Here is a 20,947-nt window from a genome sequence, read left to right as displayed (position 1 = left end):
GTTGCTACTTCATAACTGTAATGTTGCTACTGTTATGAATCATAATGTAAATATATGATATGCAGGATGGTCTTAGGTGACCCCTGTGAAAGGGTCGTTTGACCGCCAAAGGGGTCGTGACCCACAGGTTGAGAACCGCTGTCTAAAGCCTGGAAGGCCCGACCCAAAAAATCATGCGTCAGAGCTTGGTGTGGGCTCACGCCGTGCAGGACAGTCGCCATTGCCCTGAGTAGCAGCTCTGATGTCAGTTACAGGGTCTGCTCATCAAAGATTGGCCTGGCCCGGCCAGCATGGCTCAGTGGTTGAGCATTGACCTATGAACCAGGAGGTCATGGGTCGATTCCCGATCAAGGCACATGCCCAGGTTGCTGGCTTGATCCCCAGTAGGAGGCAGGCGATCCATGATTCTCTCTCATCATTGATGTTTCTCTCTTCCCTCTTCCTTCCTCTCTGAAATCAATACAAATATATGAGAAAAAAAAAGATTGGCCTAACCCAACCCGTCTCTGGACCTTCACAGTGCTGAGGTCTCCCTGGTTCCAGGGTTCTGAGGGCGCATGGATGCTTGTAAGCTCATCTGCGGAGAGCTTTTTGTTCAGGAGTGTTCATCCCTCTCTACCAAGCAGAAGCAAAGGAGAAAGAATAAATAAGCAGAACTCCCTTATCTCCAGGCGTAAGGAAAGTTCGCCTCCAGTTACATTTGCTATGAGGGGAACTAAGAAAGGTTGTCCCTATCCTAAGCTGACTTCCTGTATTTCTTTAGCGAATCCTCTCCAGAATTCTTTCCCCACGATAAAAGCCTGCTTGCCGCCTTTTCTTATCCTTTTTCTCCCTTCCTTCCTTCCTCTTCCTCTCTTTTTTTTTACCTTTTATAATGAAAATTTTTAAGCATACTAAGAAAAATAGAATAATATAATGAATACTATATAACCATCACATAGATTTAAAAATTGTTAATATTTTTATCTTTATCTTCTCCTGAAACATTTTAAAATAAACCATAGAAATCATGACATCTTTCAAAAGGCATTTTCTTACATATAATCATAACATTATACGTAACAAAATTGGCATACTCCCTAATGTCATCATATATCCAATACAGAATCACGTTTTTTCAGTTGTCCCCCAAATGTCTTTTTTTAAGCTCATTTATTCCAGCCATATCTAACCAAATAAACCTAGCAATCTAATTTAACTTAACTGTAAGAAGTAAAAATTCAATAATTTAACTGTCAGAAGTAAAAATTCTGTATGACTGAAAAGAGTGTATTCCTTTGTTTTTCCAGCATGGCGCCAAGTTAGTTTTGTATCTGTCGGAGCTGATCCATAATCACCCGGATGAGCTGACTTGGGAGGAACTGGACGCGGCACAACTGCTTATGAGCGCGTTGCAGACGTGTGGCCACAGGGGCCCCCCGCCCAGCGCGGCCGCAAAGCCAGAGCTGCTCAGAGTCATCAGAGAGGTGAGTCGGAGAAACAGCATGTGTTCTTAGGAGGTCCCGCTGGCTGTGATGAAAGGGCGCTGGGAGGCTGGTTTGCCATTAGAGAGTGTCAGCGAGGATGAATTTGAGATACTTGCTTTCTGTATGTTGCTTTTTTACCACGAGAGAGAGCAAACAGGCTCATTGAAGGAATGTTCTCTCCTCTGTGGTCACCTTCATCTGTTACCAGTAGCGTTCAGTGAAGGGAAAATCTCCCCATTGACAAGCGAGTTGAAGAACCAGCCTTGAGTCATGGGTTCTTTAGGATTTTTTTTTTTTAAAAAAGCGCACAGTGATCCAAAATAAAGAGAAGTGTTTAAGGAGGGATTAGACAACTGGGTCAAATGTTGCTGAGAGAATAAGTAAAATGAGAATGAAAAACAATGACTACAGATTTTTTATTTTATTTTTTCCATCACCATTTATCCCCTCTACGCCCCCTCCCCAGCCATCACCACACTGTTGTCCATGTCCATGAGTTCTCTCTCTTTTTTCTTTTTTACTCAACCCATCCCCTACCCAGCACCCTCCCCCTCTCTCACCAGAGCTGTCTGCCTGTTCTCTATCTATGAGTCTGTTTCTGTTTTGCTTGGTAGTTCAGTTTGTTCAGTAAATTCCACCTATGAGTGCAATCATGGGGGGCTATTATAGTATATAACACTGGTCTTTCTCTGACTGGCTTATTTCACATGGCATGATACTCTCCAAGTCCATTCACGCTGTCGCTAAGGGCAAATTTTCCTTTCTTTTTATGGCAGAGTAATAGTCCATTGTGTAAATGTGCCACAGCTCTTTTCCCTGCACATTTCACGTTCCACGTGTGCTTAACTTATGGGCAGTTTTGTCTGTTCAGTCTCTTTCAGCGTCTCGATTTCAGATCAAAGGATATATCTAAAATAGCCGCAGACATCACCCAGGCAGTGTCTCTCTCCCAAGGAATTGAGAGGAAGAAGGTGATCCAGCACATCCGCGGGATGTACAAGGTCGACCTGAGCGCCAGCCGGCACTGGCAGGAGCTGAGTCAGCAGCTGACGCATGACAGGTGCGCAGAGGGAGATGGGACACTTCTCTTTCATGGTAGTCTTTGTACGATGGATCTGTATTCCGAGTCCAATTATATAAATAGTTTGGGGTTTTTCTTTTTCTTTTTTTAATAGTTGGGTTTTTAACTGAATAGCTTTTTACTTACTGAATTATACAATAATTTTTTTTGATCTACACACACTTCAGATTGCCACTTAAGGTCTTCTTCTCCTTTGTCTAACAGAGCAGTCTGGTATGACCCCACCTACTACCCCACTTCCTGGCAGCTGGATCCCACAGAAGGGCCGAATCGAGAGAGGAGGCGTTTGCAAAGATGCTACCTAACTATTCCCAACAAGTACCTCCTGAGGGACAGGCAGAGGCCGGAAGGTAACGGTGCTTCCGGCCCGGCTGTGAGTAGACGGATAACTGTGGTCTTCGGGGAAAGATGACGTGCGCTCTTTTCCTCACAGGCATGGTCAGACCGCCCCTCTCTTACCTCTTCGAAGACAAAACTCACTCTTCTTTCTCTTCTACCGTAAAAGACAAAGCTGCAAGTGAGTCTATCAGGTAACTTTGACTCCGTGAGCCGTTTTTGCTTCTGGTAGAGGAGTTAGAAATTCCCATAGCCTGTTGTAGTACTTATCGCTCTGTTTGAGACAGTGCTGTGGCTTTAGGCGGGCTTCCAGACAGGGCTCAAGAGAGGACGGGGTTGGATGCCGGAATCCAAAAGGGAAAGACAGCTTGGCAGGAAGGAGCCCGGGACTTGTGTCCTGGTGCCCTGGCCCTTGTTTGCACACGGATGCCTCTGTGCTCGCCTGTCCTGACAGCCTGTGAAATGGGCAGCGCTGCCACGCCATCCACAGGCCGTCAGTGCAGTGATGACAGGTCCAGATTCAGGGCCTGCGCTCTCCAGCTTTCTGATCGGGGGCAAGTTACTCACTTCTCCCCGTCCGTTTCCTTACCTGTTGTTCCATGAGGAAGGTGGTAACGCCAGCGTAGCTTAGCATCGCCGAGTAGTGATGCGTCAGTTATTGTCATGCCCATTTTATAGACGGAAAACTGAGCCTCAGAGAATGTAAGTGTCTTGACTAAAGAAGAGAGGAACTTTTGTGATTCTAAATCCTGTTTTTCCTAGAAACTAGACTTTCCTTATGTGTTTGAAGTATCAGAGGCATGAACCAATGTTTGCTTATTTACTGGAAAATATAAAATATTCAAGTCTCTTTTCAGTAACTGAATCCTGTATTCTGCCTACAGGGTAAAGGGATTATTAGCCTTTCCTAAAAGTTTCCATCATTTTCCGCCTCTACTAGAATGTTAAAGAAAGAGATAATATTTTTACAAGGGTTTTGACAAGACGTCTTGTACTTGAAACTTGTCTGCTTTGCTGAAATCTTTTACTAGATAGAATAAAGCTTATACTTTCTAAAACTGGTCAAAACATTCATAGTGATTTTAAATGTATTTTGACAGAGTCAATCGCAGGTGTATCAGCGTCGCCCCGTCTAGGGAGACAGCTGGCGAGTTGTTATTAGGTAAGTCACGTTTTGGAGAGTTTTACTCAGACTCACCTGCCCTGTTTCACTTGCGATCAGTGGAAGCCTTGTTTTGGCCACTGCCATTAAAGGAGTTAAATTCTCTCTAACATCACGTAGGTTATTCTGCCTTGACATTATGTATAATGCATGGCCTCATGGATGTGAAGAAATGGCAGCATTTTAATTTTTATAAAGCTGACTTTCTTCATGAATATACATTTTTATATTTAACTAGAAGCCCGGTCACAACATTCGTGCACTGGGAGGGGGGCGGGGGGATCCCCTCATCCCAGCTTGTGTCCGCTCGCAGTCCGGGACCCCTCGGGGGATGTCCACCTGCCACAGAGGCAGGAGAGGCTCCCGCCACCACCGCTGCACTCGCCAGTTGTGAGCCCGGCTTCTGTGAGAAGTGCACTGACCACCATGGGGCAGCTCCTGTGTTGAGAATCATTCCTTTTATTTTATATGTGATCGAATTCCCACAGCAACCCTGTGAAGTAGAGTCCTCCCTCACCCCCTTCTTTTTATAAGGTCACTAAGCCACACAGAGCCTGAGCAGCTTGCCGAGATCTTGCGGATGCTGTTCACAACTAGGGGTCGAGGGTCAGGAACTATTTCTGGGCGATGGCCTCAGATTCAGGCCACTGGCCAAAGGTCATGCTTTTTACCATACAAGCTAATGGCGCAGTGCGTCTTTAAACTCACATGCAGTTATGTTCTGCAGGTAAATGTGGAATGTATTTTGTGGAAGATAATGCTTCTGATACAGTTGAAAGTTCGGTGAGTAGACGCTTAAGTTTGCACTAAACTCACACAAACTCCAAAAATGTATAAATTCAGTATCACCAAAAAGCAGGTAGAACTATTAGAGCTCATTTATTGTGACTTTATGTGTCGATTTATCTGAGGTGAACATATTTTATGAAAGGCAGTTCTAAAAAGTATTTTAAACTTGATAGTAGATTCTGCTGGCTCATGCTCAATTTTCTTTAACCTAAAACTGCTCTGAAAAATAAAGTATTAAAAAATCAAGTCTATGTCCTGACCGGTTTGGCTCAGTGGATAAAGCATCAGCCTGCGAGCTCAACGGTCCCAGGTTCAAATCCGGTCTAGGGCATGTACCTGGGTTGTGGGCACATCCCCAGTCGGGGGTGTGCAGGAGGCAGCTGATCAATGTTCCTCTAGCATCGATGTTTCTAACTCTCTATCTCGCTCCTTTCCTCTCTGTAAAAAATCAATAAAATATATATTTAAAAAAAATCAAGTCTATTAACTAAAAAAAAAAGCCTAATTTTTATTCAGCATTTTGAAGTGTGTGGTAGAGGATTTTCAGAGCATCTCATCTACCATATTGCATTTTGATATTTTTTAAGAATCTAAAATTAAAATGATTATTAATATTTCATGCAAAGCGGGTACTTCCATCTCTCTCCTTTGCCCAGAGCCCTCAGGGAGAACTGGAACCAGCGTCCTTTTCATGGACGTACGAGGAAATCAAAGAAGTCCACAAGCGCTGGTGGCAGCTGAGAGACAACGCCGTGGAGATCTTCCTGACCAACGGCCGGACGCTGCTGCTGGCCCTGGACAGCACCAAGGTGGGTGGGCTGCCCTGCGGCAGACGCGCTGCAAGTTCATGGCACCGGGTACTACTCATGGCGCTCAAGTCTAACTGATCTAAACTTCCGTTCACTGTTTCTGACATCAAATAAAGATTGCCTTATTTCTCAGTCCTAATTAAAGTAAACCCTAGATTTTTGTACTCCAAGACTGTTAAATCCTGATTTCCCAAAGGGACTGTGATGAATGAATGGATGGATGACCAGCCTCAAGTAGTTTAAACTTGAAAGTAGATTTCCCGTCTGACAAGCCCTCTCTGGACCCCCACAGCCTTCAGCTACGGTGGCTGCCTCCGTTACAGAAAGCCTCTGGGAGGAAGCTGTGTGGGCTTGCCACCTCCAGGTCCTCCCGGGTCCTCCCTGCTTCTCCGTGGGAAGCTCCTGCTCATTTCCTCCTCCCACCCACTCGCTCTGCTCAGCTCCCAGGGACCTCGGGTTGCTGGCCCTGTGCTCCTGCTCCGTGTCCTCAGCTGACGGGCCGCCAGCGGCATTGGACCCGGCTGATCAGTCTCTTCTTAATGAGAAACCCCTTCCCCACTGGGCTGCTTTCTTCCCCCTGCGTGCAGGTTCGCGACGACGTGTACCATAGCATCCTGACCAACGACCTCCCCAACCTTCTGGAATACGGCAACATCACCGCGCTGACCAACCTGTGGTACACCGGGCAGATCACGAACTTTGAGTATCTGACGCACTTAAACAAACACGCCGGCCGATCCTTCAACGACCTCATGCAGTACCCCGTGTTCCCCTTCATCCTGGCTGACTATGTGAGCGAGACCCTCGACCTGGGGGACCCGTCCGTCTACAGGTAACAGGAACACCCCTTTCAGCTCCATCCATATGCTGTTTATTTCATTAAAGCTTTTATCGCAGGAATTTTCAAAATTGAATGAAAATGGAATGAACCGCCATATGTCCATCATCCCAACTCAACAATTAGGAAGACGTTTGCCAAACTTACATCATCGCTTTTTTTTCTTTTTATGTGAGACAAATGGCAGACCTCTTGTTCTGTCCCTCCTGTGGTCTTCAGTCCATATCTCCTAGGAAAAAGGTGGAATGTTTCTTACCTAACCTCAGTGCCATTATCACAGCTCAGAAAATTACCAATTTTCATGGCATCATCTCATATCCAGCCATTTCAGATGTCCCCTCCTGGTACTCGAGGCATCCTGTGGGAGTTGATTGACTCGAATCAGGCCCGCTGTCACCTTTGGTGGCAATGTCTGTGAGACGGACACGGTGTTTCTCGTGATCTGCGAATCAGAAAGCAGGATGCTTATTTCAGTGCGCGCACTCTGCATCTCAGCTTGGCCATTTTATTTTTATTTTAAATATATTTTATTGATTTTTTACAGAGACTAAGGGAGAGGGATAGAGAGTTAGAAGCATCGATGAGCAAGTTAGAAGCATCGATGAGCAAAAAACATTAATCAGCTGCCTCCTGCACACCCCCCACTGGGGATGTGCCTGCAGTCAAGGTACATGCCCTTGACCGAAATCGAACCTGGGACCCTTGAGTCCGCAGGCCGACGCTCTATCCACTGAGCCAAACCGGTTACGGCAGCTTGGCCATTTTAAGTGTGTAGTTTCTTCAGTTTTCACTAAGTAACCTCATAATTATGTGACATCTCATGGTCATATTTCCTGTCCAAACTGCCCTTCATGCCTCACTGCCTAACTGGGCGTGGAGTCTGGGAAATGGGAACCGGAGCCCCTGGTTGCCATGGCAGCATCCATCGCAGTCCTGGAGGAAGAGGGCGGGGCAGGGAGGGAGGGATGGCCGTGCTGTTCTTGTAGTGCTTACTCCTAAGTCAGGAATGGCTGAGACCCGTAGGGCCTGCTTAGAAAGCTCTCTCCTAACGTGTATGAAACCATGATTTGAATGGTGACTTAGTTGCCAAGCAGCAAGTGTAAGCACTAAACTGCGGGCCGAGAGCTCTGTCGATCACTTACGCACTTGAGGGTGCAGACCTCTGGGCAGCTTGATTCTGGCAGCATCAGGTGCCGTCTAGTCCCACCCTCTCTCCCTCTAGAAACCTCGCCAAGCCCATCGCCGTGCAGTACAAAGAGAAGGAAGATCGCTACGTGGACACATACAAGGTGGGTTCTGTTTTCCCTCATTTTTGATAAATGAAAACGAGCTTTGTTTTAAAGAGTTGTGTTTTACTTGTGTTTAGAAATTTTAAACGTATAGTACTGATTTTTCTGTTTTTCACATCTTTGTACTTTGATTGACAGACAACTGGAAATCATTATAAGATTTTCAATATTAGTCTGTCTCAATTCTCTGAAAACATTTTATCCAGAAAAAGAAGTATACTTTTTAGAGTGGCATAAGTTGGGAGCTAGTAAGCCATTGTTATATTGAAATATATACAAAATTATATTCCTTATAAAAATCACAAAGATTTCCAAGGACACTCTATGCCCTGGGGTTATTTCTGTAACAATATCAGTGCATTTATGAGACACCATAATCTCTCATTGTTCATAGTCAGTCAATTATGCATTGCTTTATTAACAGAAATTAGCAGATTTTTCTTGTTGTTGTTGTTAACCCTCATCCGAGAATATTTTCTCCATTGATTTTTAGACAGAGTGGAAGGGAGGAGAGAGAGATGGAAGGAGGAAGAGGGGAGGGTGCAGACTGGGAGGTGCCTCCAGGTGGTCAGGCAGCAGCCGGGCACCCCGGAGGGCACCCCAGACAGGTGGCTGAGGTCGGAACACGAGGGAGGGCACAGGGCTGGCAGGGAAGGGCTGTGAAGCCACGCGGGGGGCTCGGTGGCCATAGTGTCTGGTTCCCTGTGTCCCTCAGTACTTGGAGGAAGAGTTCCGCAAAGGGGCCCGCGAGGACGACCCGCTGCCGCCCGTGCAGCCCTACCACTACGGCTCCCACTACTCCAACAGCGGCACCGTGCTGCACTTCCTGGTCCGCATGCCGCCCTTCACCAGGATGTTCCTGGCCTACCAAGGTGAGCGCGGCCGGTCCGGACAGGCAGGCTGCTCCGCAGACACTGGGCTACCTCCTGGGAATGTCTCCAGACCAGTCAAACCGCAGGAAACGAGTTCTGTCTGTTCCTTTGACAAAATTCTCTTCTAAAACCTGCCGCAGCCAAATCATCTTGCTAATGTCTCAAATGTTAGCTTCAAATTAAACATGTCGAAGTTTATAAAACGCAAGTCACTTTAAAGAATTAAGATGTAATTCACATACCATAAAATTTACCCCTTTTACCCTTTAAAAATGTATGCGGTTCTCTTTTTAAAGATATTCAACTTAATTATTTCAGATCACAGTTATCTTTGAATCCTAAAGGGGAATATGTTGTGGTGGTTTATTACAAATAACTGCTAAATAAATAATAGGAGAGAGCCACATCGCCACCTTCACCTGGTAACTTTCTAGTGAATAACCCTCTGCCTCTGCTGGCATTGTAAGTGGCAGCTGCAGGCCTGAAGGTGAATAGCTCAAGGCGAATGGATGTGTGTGCAAACGGGGACACATTCCACTGTCAGTTTCTAATGAGAACCATGGTGTTACTCATCTCCACCCTCTTGCAGGAATGACTGTCTCCTTGGTCTATACAGGGCTTTCTTATGTTTGTCCCCTGTGAGTGCACGGGACAGATGAACACGGGACAGCTGTTCAAGCACATGAGGGTATTGGCCTGACCCTCTCTGCCTCCCAGTGTCTGTCCTGGGCTGGTTATCCTTAGTTAGTTTGACATCAGGCCAAGAGGTTCCTATGTGCAAGGCCTTACCCCATTTTTTCCAGAGTGAGTTAGTAAACATTTCTTTAAGTGACCCTCCCAACTCCCTGAGAATAAGGAAATGTCTGCAAACCTAATTTCTTCGCAGATTTTATTTAGTGGCAGGCAGTGCTGACTGACCCAACAGACCAGATAAGAAAGGAGTAAAAGGAATAGGAAATGCGCGGGCAGGGGATAGCTCAGGCGTGGGGAAGAAGTTGGCACCTCTTGGTAAAATGTGCCTCGCTTGATGCTGAGACCAGTCCGTGATAGTTTCCAAATGAAAAACGTGCTCACGTTTCAGCAAGTTCAGAGGAGTTTTAGACGGAACATATGGCCCCTGAGAAGCGTCCGCCCCGCTGTCTCCAGGGCTGCCTTCGGCGCCGCTCCTGCTCTGGGCCGGCCCTCAGCCAGGGACGCAGCGCAGAGCTCAGCTCTGGAGTGTGAACAGTCTGCACCAGGAAAACTTAGCGAGGAGAGAGTGAGAGCATCTAGAGAAGGAAGAAAAATAGTCCTAACAATTAGAGGCAAAGGAGTAATTTTGCTTCCTGATGGGGAAAGGGTATTTTATCCACTTGAACTTTAATTTTACTTCCTTATTATTCACTCATTCCATAAACAAACTGTTACTGAGTACCAAGTACATGCTGGGTATCGCTAATACCCCAGGTCCCTGCTCTTACGGAACTTTTATTCCACTTGGGTAGACAGTCATCAATTAAACAAATGCTAGAAACTCATCTAGTTTTATGTATTATGAAAACAATACAGATTTTAAATAATACAATACGGCCTCAAATTATGTATAGAAATACTTATTTTCAAGAATAAATGAATAACCTCTTAAACTATAGGTAAGCACAATGAACATCATTTTACTAGTAATCTTTTTGAAGTAGCGAAATAAGTTACGTCAGGCTTCAAATGGAGTCAGGTCTCTGTGTCTTAGTTCTTACTTTTATTTCTTTACAGATCAGAGCTTTGACATTCCGGACAGAACCTTCCACTCCATGAACACGACCTGGCGCCTCTCCTCCTTTGAGTCCATGACTGACGTGAAGGAACTGGTCCCGGAGTTCTTCTACCTCCCGGAGTTCTTAGTCAACCGAGAAGGTATATATAACAGGAGATCATTTCTAGTTTATGTGTTTGAGCATTTGTACTTATTTTATAATTTTCCAAAAATAAAAATAGCTGTTTTAAGTCCTAAAATTTGAGTCCATAAATAAGAGAAATACCTTTATTAAGTACATGATTTTATTTCCAAGTCAGCTTGAGGATTTTAAGTATTTTATAGGACTGAATATATCTGGAAAACTGTGACTTTGAGCTATTAGAATTCTTTGTAAACATGTATTTTAATTTTTTACAGAAATTATTTTTTTCAGATTACCAATGTAATTTCAGATTACAAGGTAATTTTAAAAAATGAGTCATGAATTTATTGAAAACACAATGTTAATTAACCAAAATCTCAGTGATTTTTATGAGGAATGGTAGTGTATAAGTAAAAGACTCTAACCAGAAATCTATCTATATATATAAAAGGCTGATATGCAAAGTGTCCCCTCAGGAGTTCAACAGGGAGACTGAGTTCCATCGCTCGCTATGATGTGCGCTGACCACCAGGGGGTGGCGCGGAACAAAGGAAGGCCCTGATCAGCCCTGATCGCCAGCCAGGCCCAGGGACCTTCCCACGAATTTTGTGCACCGGGCCTCTAGTATCTAATAACAAAGGAACACGGGAGGATAGAATTAACAGATTAGTTAACCCCATGAGAGGCATTTGGGGCTGCTTCTAATGACTTAATTTCATGTTGTTATGTGACCTTTAGGAAGACGTGAAGGTGAGAGTTATATCTTTAGGGAAGTTAGTGTTGGGCAGATTCCTGCAGAATCTCACTCTGTATCGCTGTCTGGAGTGTTTGAGCATGATGAGTAAACCCCCACTCCACATCCCGGGGGCACGTTTCCTGTGCTGCCATGTGAGAAAAGTTGCAGTGAGGCCAGCGCCTGCAGGTGGGGCCTGCCTGTGGCTTTCAAGTTGGGGCTCTGACTTAAATCCACTGCCTGTCCTCTCTGTCCATCGCTTCTCGTGTGTGTCCTCTCTGTCGATCGTTTCTCGTGTGTGAGTTCCAGTTTCCGTGGCTGTATAACAAAGAACCCCCACACTTAGCAGCTCAGAGCAACAGCGCCTTTATGACCCGTCACAGTCTGTCTCCAGGTTAACGGGACAGACTGTCCGTGTAGCTCTGTTGTTGGGTGAGTGAGTGACGAGTGTCCGTGTCCTGTCCTCTTTGCCGCTCCTTTTCCTGGTTAGAGTGTCGGCCACCATTCCTGTGAGCTCTCAGGACTGCTCAGTGCCCACGAGGCATGCTCTGGGGGAGACACACGTTAACATTAGTCTTGTTTCTAGGTTTCGATTTTGGAGTGCGTCAGAATGGCGAGCGGGTGAATCACGTCAACCTGCCGCCGTGGGCGCGGAACGACCCGCGTCTTTTCGTCCTCATCCACCGCCAGGCTCTGGAGTCGGACCACGTGTCCCAGAACATCTGCCAGTGGGTGGACCTGGTGTTCGGGTACAAGCAGAAAGGGAAGGCGTCCGTCCAGGCCATCAACGTGTTCCATCCCGCGGTAAGCGATCTGAAAGGAACTGCACTACGTAGAGTCAGGCAGAGCTGAGTGTGTGCAGGCCAGCTGGTTTCTGTAGAATGCCTACGCTATCAGGGAGAATTGGCAGTGACACTGAACTGTTAGAACCTAAATAACCCTCTGGACCTACCCATATTGTCCGTTAACTTCATTTCTGCGCTGATCAGCACCCATCAGTCAGGACGCAGTGTTCTCGTCCATCCCTTCAGAAGCATCACTTTCTAATCTCAGCGAGGCCAGGAATGATTATGAACCTGATCAAAAGCGTCTCCGAGTCGTTTCCATGGAAACAGTAGAGGAGCCAGGCCGGCGTGGCGAGCAGAGCACGTGTTGCTGGCCTTTGGTGTTCCTGTCGATCTGGCTTCACACAGACCTGCCCCCCCTCCCCTTCCTCTTTCAGACGTATTTTGGGATGGATGTCTCTGCGGTGGAGGATCCGGTGCAGAGGCGAGCGCTGGAAACCATGATCAAGACCTATGGCCAGACGCCTCGCCAGCTGTTCCAGGCGGCCCACGTGAGCAGGCCGGGGCCCAGGCTCAGCCTCGAGGGAGAGCTGCCCGCGGCCGTGGGGCTGCTCGTGCAGTTTGCCTTCAGGGAGACCCGGGAGCCTGTCCGAGAAGCCCCCCACCCGGTAAGCCCTGTGGGAGGGATGGTCACCGTGAGCAGGAGCCCACGTGCGCTTTGGCCTTCCCGGGCGATGATGAGAGCAAGTGTTGCTCTTAAAGTAGGAAGAGGGTGTCATTTTCACTTTGCAATAGAGAAATAAAGCAAGAAAACCTTAAAAGGAAAACAAGTCCTAATCGTCCACTCGCTCTTCCTTGCGAAGGCAGTGTAAGCGGGAGACGTGGATGGGAGTCCACAGGGGCTGCCGAGGATCCCAGCCAGTGAGGAGGGCGAGGTCCAGGGGACCTCAGGCTGGGAGCCAGGTGGCTTTCTCTTACTTTGTTTAGACTTTAAATTAGGAGTGATCTGTATGTACTACCTCTTTAAAAATCACACCTTTTCTTGTTTGGTTTAGAGTCCTTTGTCCTGGATAAAAGGCCTGAAGTGGGGGGAGTACGTGGGTTCCCCGAGTGCCCCGGTGCCCGTGGTCTGCTTCAGCCAGCCCCACGGGGAGAGACTGGGCTCCCTGCAGGCGCTGCCCACCAGGGCCATCTGTGGCCTGTCCCAGAACTTCTGCCTTCTGGTGACCTACAGCAAAGAACAAGGTAAAAGAAGTGGACATCACCCGTGTCATGCGTGGGTTTGAGTGTCCCCAGTCATCAGAGCTGCTATTGTTTCGTCTCTAAGTTTCCTGGGTCCCTGGTGAACACTGATCCGATCTGTGGTGATTTAGCACGAAGCAGGAAGGAAACATGGGCTACATGAAACAAGCGGGAGTTGGATGCAGTGCCATTGGGAACGAGGGGGAGTTGAAGGCACAAGAATAAGCGGCTCTGCTCACAGAGGGAAACTTTATCGATAATTTAGTGAAAATGTTCCCTTTGAGGCCCTTGAATCCCGGAATAGATACACTTACGTGACCATCAAATCTGCTCCTCAAATGTAAACAGCAAAGCGAGGGGCCACCAGAGCCTTGAAAATGGGTTGAAAACTGCCTCTGGCTGGAACGCCATCCTCTCATCCTCAGGCGCCCACTCACTCAGCCGCATGCTGGAGGGTACTGTGCAGGGGGCCCCCTCTTATGCCCAAGTGTCCCCAAGGCACGGGACACGGGGACACGGTCCCCTCAGGGTGCGCAGGAGAGCTCGTCCCGCTGACGAGGCGTGGGCTGTGGGCCCTGCAGGAAGGGCGGAGGGCACGCATCTGTTCAGATCAGCTTGGCCTGGACGCTGCGTGTGGGCTGAAGTGGATGCTTCTTAGCAGCCGCATGTTAGCACACGTGGCTGTGGGTGCCGCGTGCTCCTTGGGGTCCATGCACCCACCCACCCAACCCAGCCCCTGCCCAGGGTGCTGGGACCCCTGCCAGACACTCAGCACCTAAGTGAAATGGCTAGCCTGGCTGGGCCTCGGCTCTTTCAGACTCAGACTCTCTCTCTCTCTCTCTCTCTCCCCCCCTCTCTCTCTCTCTCACACACACACACACACACACACACACACACCCTCACCCAAGGGTGTGTTGTTGTTTCTGTTTTTGCTTTTTTTTAGAGAGAAGCATCGATGTGAGAGAGAAACATACGGGTTGCCTCCCACGCGCCCCGACCAGGGACGGCATCTGGGTGCTGCCACGGGGTTATCTGGGGAGCTGTTTACACAGCATCTGGTTCATGTTCGTTTTTAGAAATAAATTGGTGCAGAACATGACTAGCGTGAGCTTGGCTATTCCTGTCTTTTATAAAAATCCCTTCACACAGTTGAAAAAAGGAACCGCATTAGCATTAAGGGAATAGAATGAGCATAAACCACTCAGCCTGTGGACGTGAAGATGCCCTTGCACAAATGCTGTGCTGCTGTGCGAGCTCCAGCCCGTGCCCCGTGTGTCGGGGCTGCGGGCACAGGGAGCCTGAGCCTGACCCTCCCTCCCCCCAGGCGTGCGGAGCATGAACAGCACCGACATCCAGTGGTCGGCCATCCTGAGCTGGGGCTACGCCGACAACATCCTGAGGCTGAAGAGCAAGCAGAGCGAGCCTCCCGTCAACTTCATCCAGAGCTCTCAGCAGTACCAGGTAAGCTGCTCCGCGGTGTTCGTGCTGGTAATAACCATGAAACATGCTCACGTAGGCCAGACCATCGCAGCCGGGCTCCAAGATCCAGCGACGTGTCCCAGCGAGAAGCTGGTGCCGCTGGGCGCCTGCCTGGTCTCGGGGCTTCCGGACGCCCCTTAACTCATGGAGACGTGTGGTCAGCTCAACTGTCGCCAAGGGCACGGTGTGTGAACAGAATCAGCATGGCTTTCACCTCACAGCGTCCGCCTGCCTTCTGCCCTGTGCACCCTCCACACCTGGTGCTTCCCCAGTGGACAGGTACCTGGGCGTCAGGCTGCGGTGGAAGGAGCGCGGGTCTCACCGGGATCCGAGGGAGCGTCCCGGCCTGTTACTTCCTGTGTCGCCTTGGCTTTGTCAAGTGACTCGCCTTCCGAGCTTGAGTTCCTGTCCTCTTCAAAACTGGGAAGAGGGACTCCACTGCTGTCTCTGCGAGCTGTTGTGAGATGTCTCTAACGTCTGTAAAGTTCCTTCATAAACTGTCTTATATATAACTAGAGGCCTGATGCATGAAATTCGTTCAAGGAGCTCGGCCCTCACAGCCCCAGCTTTGTCCGGAAAGTTGTCCGGACAACGGTCGTTCTGCTGTTTGGTCTAATGAGCATATTAGCTCCTTATTGTAGAGGCTGTCTGTGTGTGCACAGCGCATACGTGCACGTGGCCCCAGCCTCCTAGGCTGCACGGAGCCTCCTTCTCTGACTGCCTTCCCTGGGGAGGTCCTTCACTGTGCTCAGACCTCCGGCCCCCACCTGACACCTGCTGCCTGTTCTGTGCCCACAAGCACCCCATTCCCTGGGCGCCGTGATGGAGCCACTGCTTTGGGGAGTTGTTGGCTGAGAAGGAAAAGAGCGATGACTAGTTTACTTAACCCTAATACAAAAAAAGTCACCCTCCACTTTTGTTATCGGGCTTACCAGTCAACCAACAAAAGTAAGAAGGAAGGACGGTGAAAAGCACGTTTATTAGAAATCTTAATAAGAATGTAAGCATTGCAAAATTACTTCCGTCATGCAAGCTTCGGCACACAGACATCATTAACGACGCGGGAATATGCCCGTAAGTCCTGTTAGCAGAGCGGGAGGGCCCGGGCTCCTCCCACAAAGCGCTGTGTGAGAAGCACTTCACTGTAGCTAACTGGGTGAGAATACGGGGCCTCGTTTCCATCCTTGGAAACACACTGTCCACTCGTTGGCTCTGGAGAAGGTTCGTTAGAATATTACGTGAAGACCACGCACTGACCGTCTTCATCATCATCAGAGATGAGGGTCCTGCTGTCCCTTTGTCTTCGTTTTCTGATTAATTAGGACCAAATGATCGTGTGTATGTGTGTGTGTGCGCACGCGCGCGTAAGTGTATGTACACAGAAAAATGTAGATGCATAAACATTTTAATTTGGAAGCAGCTTTAGGCACTTGATTGAAGTTGCCGAATGCTCTCTTTTTATATCTTTGCACCATTCTAATCATTGCAAGTAAAACGTTTCCCTCAAATTTTGTGATCATATATTTTGAAAATAGTCGTCAGAAAAGTAGCAGCATTTGTGATGCTTTTTAAACACTATCATCTGCGATTTGTCGTTTCCCAAGGTGACCAGCTGTGCGTGGGTGCCCGACAGCTGCCAGCTGTTCACCGGGAGCCGGTGTGGCGTCATCACCGCCTACGCCAACAGGATGGCGGGCAGCGCGGTGGGTCCGGGCAGCGCGGCGGGTCCGGCGGGTGTTTTTATTTTTGAGATAAATGCTAGGACCCCTTCTGTCATTGCTTTCATCTGACATTTTCCTTCATTTTGACTGTCAGCCTTCAGAGATAGAGATGGAGTCCCAGGTGCATCTCTACGGGCACACGGAGGAGGTCACCAGCCTGTTCGTCTGCAAACCCTACAGCATCCTGATAAGCGTGAGCCGCGACGGCACCTGCGTCATCTGGGACCTGAACAGGTACGTCGGTCCCGGGCCCGCACAGCGGCGAACGGTGCCAGTTCTCACTGAATACAGGCTTTGTCATGGAATTGAAATCAGAAGATCCATTAGGAAGACAGTTAGGAATGCCTTACAAATACTAGTTCATGTACTGAGGGAAAGAATTCTACATATAACAGCATATAATTATACCTCATGTTCATATGCACATTCATGGTTTTGGTCTTTCAGGCTGTGCTACGTACAGACTCTGGCAGGACACAAAAGCCCTGTCACTGCCGTCTCGGCCAGCGAAACGACAGGCGACATTGCCACTGTGTGTGACTCAGGTGAGCCAGCCCAAGGCCAAGCACGGCCGCTGCCAGCAGTGCCCTCGGCCCGTTGGGCATGTCACAGTGACACTGATGGGTGCAGTTCTCAGTCCCTCCAGATGGAATGCTTTGTTAATAGCGTGTATGTGTATTAATATGCAATCAGGCCCCCCTGGCTGGTGTGGCTCAGCGGTGGAGCGACAGCCTGCGCACCCAGGGGCCGGGTTCTATGCCTGGTCACAGCGTGTACCTGGTTGCGGTTCATTCCCTGGGCCCCCGTTGAGGGAACTGGGGGACACCTGTAATTCTCTCGGCAATAAAAATAAAAGCATTAGCTTTAACTCAGGTAATCGAGAGCAACACTGTTCTTCAGAATCACACTGGTCGCTTCTTACAGATGATCTCAGAGAAGACATTCCCTTTTGGGGGCTTGGTCAGCTTTCTGATTGGTCCTTTCAGGTTCAGGTGTGTCTGGTCCTGAGCTGACATATGAGTCAGAGTTCATTTGCCTGCTGCTCTCGACTGCAGGTTAATGTTGTCACTGGTCGTTGTTTTTGGACGAACATGTAGAGTCCCAGGTGACTCGCAGGCAGTCCTTTCATTTGTTCGTCTGCAGCCAGGAGCTGCCTGTCAGCGTCAGCACCAGCTCAGGCCTGGGGGTGGCTGGGAGCTGCCACCTCGGTGACCGGCGCTGGTTGTGGTTTCAGCCGGCGGGGGCAGTGACCTCAGACTCTGGACGGTGAACGGGGACCTGGTGGGACACGTGCACTGCAGAGAGGTCATCTGCTCCGTGGCGTTCTCCAACCAGCCGGAGGGCGTGTCCATCAACGTGATCGCGGGGGGACTGGAGAACGGGACCGTGAGGTAAGGCGCGTGCGGTGGCTGCTGCTGTTCGCCAGGGCACGGCAGCTTCAGAAAGCTTTTAATATCTGGGCATATCAATATGTAGCAATTGGAAATTTAAAGTCACCTTCAGTTATTCATGTTTTATTTCTAAAAGACAGCTTTACTGCAGTTTTGAAAGTTTCTGTTCTTTGTTAACCGTTAAAAGTTAACAGTACGAATATACCCAGTGGGGTGCTCTTACTGCATCCCCACCCCCGCAAACTTCCCAGAAGTAACTGCTGTTGTTTATTGTGCTTCCTTCTGGGTGATTTTTAACAAATAAACAAGTAGGTGGGCTTTCTTCACGAAGGGACTTCCGTTGGCATAATTGTGGCGCCTTTCCCCTCCAGGCTGTGGAGCACATGGGACCTGAAGCCCGTGCGGGAAATCACGTTCCCCAAGTCCAACAAACCCATCGTCAGGTGAGCGTCCCTCCCTCGCTTCACACTGGGCTCTGTGAGTGTATTTTGTTGGACATGAGCACACACAGACCTAAAGACATCTGTGATGGGAGTTTCGTAAACAACCAACACCTATCAAACCCCAGGCTGCCCAGCCCCAGTGGCCAAAGGAGGCCCAGTGTTTGTCTTCGTGGAACTTAAATCCGAGTCAGGAGCCGAGTCTAACCCATGGGCACACGGGGCGGGGCCAGGAACGGCCTAGAGTGGAAGCATGTCTTTCCTTCCTGTTGAAGAGACGGTCACGTGACTGATGGCCCAGGGCGTGCCTGGCAGGACCGATCTGCTCAGCCCCTCCGACTGAAAATTCGATTAGACATAAGGAAGTCAAATTCTACCCTATTAAATACCTTTATTTTCAGTATGCTAAATTTCCAGTTTAATGACCCTAAGTTAATAATTTATTTTTATATTTAAGTGAAATTAAATATCTCCATAATCATTTCTTTCTCTAAAGATAAAAGGTAGAACTGTTACATTTTTTAAAGTTTCCTGTGCCCAAGTGTTTGTGTTGACGTCATAAAGGAAAAACAGGAAGGAACGGGAAAGTGGGGAAGGAGGGGATGGAGCCGACACTGCTCCTTATCGCCTGTGGGAGGAGCCCCAAGGTGCCCGAGGGGCCCCTGGACCACATGCCAATCAGCCGGACCCGTGGCCGGCATGCAGAGAGCGTCACTTCTGCACCCAGATCCCCGTGTGATCACCCGTGTTAGAGACACACCGTGCAGACGGCTTTTCTCTCCCACAGCCTCACCTTCTCCTGTGACGGCCACCACCTGTACACGGCGAACAGCGAGGGCACCGTCATCGCCTGGTGCCGGAAGGACCAGCAGCGCCTGAAGCAGCCCATGTTCTGCTCCTTCCTGAGCAGCTACGCGGCCGGCTGAGGGCCGGCGGGCGTCCGAGAGCCTGGCGCTCCATCAGGATCTGTGGCTTCAGTTTGGGAGGCTGAACCTGAGGAAACAATGAGCAGACACACCCTCAGATAATTATAAAACCTCTTCATCTGCACGGACCTCTGCAGCTCCCAGGCGCTGGGCGGAGGGTCCCGCTGTAAGTGTGGTCGGGGTGACAGCATGGCCCGCAGGACTGGGGCCTCCGTGAGTCAGTCACATTCGTCATTTCTTCTACGGAAGAGATGAGGGCCCCCGTTTCTATCATTCCAACAGTTTGTGCCGAGATAACTCCTCACCACCTGCCCCCGCCCCCCAAAAAAGGAAAGTAAAAGGTCAAGAAGTCAGGACTTGGTGGTTACCAGGCGTTTTACGGGCTGGCCGGCCACGGGAAACAGACGACTAAGGACTCTGTGAAACAGCAGCTGCTGCCAGGCCTTCGCTCAGATAGACCCAGAGTTTGTTGACCTCCACCCACAAGAACAGGGGTGGCCGCGATTCAGACACGTTCTGTCTCCATAAAAGTCCCGTTTAAAACCCATAACACTAGCCACTGCCTGCCCTTCACCGAGCCACGAAGATGGATACCCGGTGATGGCTCCTCATGGGAGCCTGGACTGCGGGGCGTGCACAGCTGGGCGAGCCGTCGGGCCAGCGTGCAGGAGGCTTCCCCCGGGGAAGTGACGGCTCGCTCTGTCTTAAAAAGGCTGGACAGCCCTGCGGGACCGGTTCCATCTGCTCTGCTAACGGGCCGCCCGAGAATTCCAGCGACAGCGGGGACACCTCCCTGTGCGCCCAGCACGCTGCCGCCGTCAGGACCGACCAAGAGCTCGGGAACAGCCTCCCCCCTGGTTGCGGCCGTGTGTCCACTGGGAGCTGCTGCATCGGCTGAGAAGACACTAATCGCTGAGTGACACGTGACCACACGAGACACGTGTTCCTGCCTGAGAATACCGGTGCGATTGTGTGGAAATGTGACTCCTACGGTGTTTACAGAACTGCTTTGTCACTTCCAGACTTTCTAAAACATTCTGCGTAAAAACTGCAGGAACACGATTCCTGAGTCTCCGCGTGGATGGATGCAAGAGGCAGCAGGGGCCGGGCCTCGACCGGGAGCCGCCCCACTGCCTCGCACAGCCTGCGGCTCGCACAGACCTGGGGTCCGGCCCAGGTGCAGGCGACCTTCCTCCTGTCCGCGTTGGTGATCTGCTTGTTTTAAAAACTGCAGCTACTGTTGCTTTCACTTTTCTACTGAGAGCGTTCAATGAGTCCCATTAGAGAGGGTTGCTACTCAGTCCTTTATTTTTAAGGCTGAAGTCCGTCATTTATCTAAAGAAATATGCAAAGTGACTGGTCTTGTAAAGAGTGCAATGTTCTATTTTTATGTAAAATAAACATGAATCCGGGGGGATTATTTATTCAGCATGAAACTAATACGTACATGTTTAAACGCCTCCCGGCCTGTTGCAGCGGACACTGTGAATGACGGCCTTCCCTCTGTCCTCACTGCCCTCAGCCCGGGAGTAAAAGTCATAAGACAGACCCAGTGCTGTGGCCGGACTCAGGCCGGTGCCCTGATGTCTGACCCGCCCAGGTTCTCCCTGAGGTCTTAGGGATTCACCTGCCTGCACCCACCTCCCTCCCTGGGCCTGGGAGGCGGGCTGCCAGGGGATCAGGGGGAGCAGGAAGGCGGGGCGGGGAGCCCACC

The 20,947-nt window shown here is 49.4% G+C and overlaps 1 protein-coding gene across 1 annotated transcript in view; it reads left to right on the top strand.

Annotated features, from left to right (window-relative positions):
• Positions 1–20,669, top strand: part of LYST (lysosomal trafficking regulator) — a 78,320-nt gene extending 57,651 nt beyond the window's left edge. Inside the window, 22 exon segments of the mRNA XM_015562329.1 lie at positions 1,290–1,532; positions 1,771–1,796; positions 2,338–2,526; positions 2,752–2,897; positions 2,981–3,077; positions 3,984–4,045; positions 4,773–4,828; positions 5,491–5,643; positions 6,231–6,475; positions 7,704–7,770; positions 8,486–8,642; positions 10,392–10,532; positions 11,836–12,053; positions 12,472–12,702; positions 13,090–13,279; positions 14,601–14,737; positions 16,360–16,458; positions 16,571–16,710; positions 16,924–17,021; positions 17,711–17,867; positions 18,239–18,310; positions 19,095–20,669. Of these exon segments, the coding sequence (XP_015417815.1) occupies positions 1,290–1,532; positions 1,771–1,796; positions 2,338–2,526; positions 2,752–2,897; positions 2,981–3,077; positions 3,984–4,045; positions 4,773–4,828; positions 5,491–5,643; positions 6,231–6,475; positions 7,704–7,770; positions 8,486–8,642; positions 10,392–10,532; positions 11,836–12,053; positions 12,472–12,702; positions 13,090–13,279; positions 14,601–14,737; positions 16,360–16,458; positions 16,571–16,710; positions 16,924–17,021; positions 17,711–17,867; positions 18,239–18,310; positions 19,095–19,233 (3,063 nt within the window). The 3' untranslated portion in view covers positions 19,234–20,669.
• The last annotated feature ends 278 nt before the right edge of the window (positions 20,670–20,947 follow it).

Source organism: Myotis davidii, unplaced genomic scaffold (genome assembly GCF_000327345.1).
Source record: "Myotis davidii unplaced genomic scaffold, ASM32734v1 scaffold174, whole genome shotgun sequence".
NCBI lineage: Eukaryota > Metazoa > Chordata > Mammalia > Chiroptera > Vespertilionidae > Myotis > Myotis davidii.
Note: the sequence above shows the minus strand (reverse complement) of the source record. Positions and strands in the feature narration are given on the sequence as shown.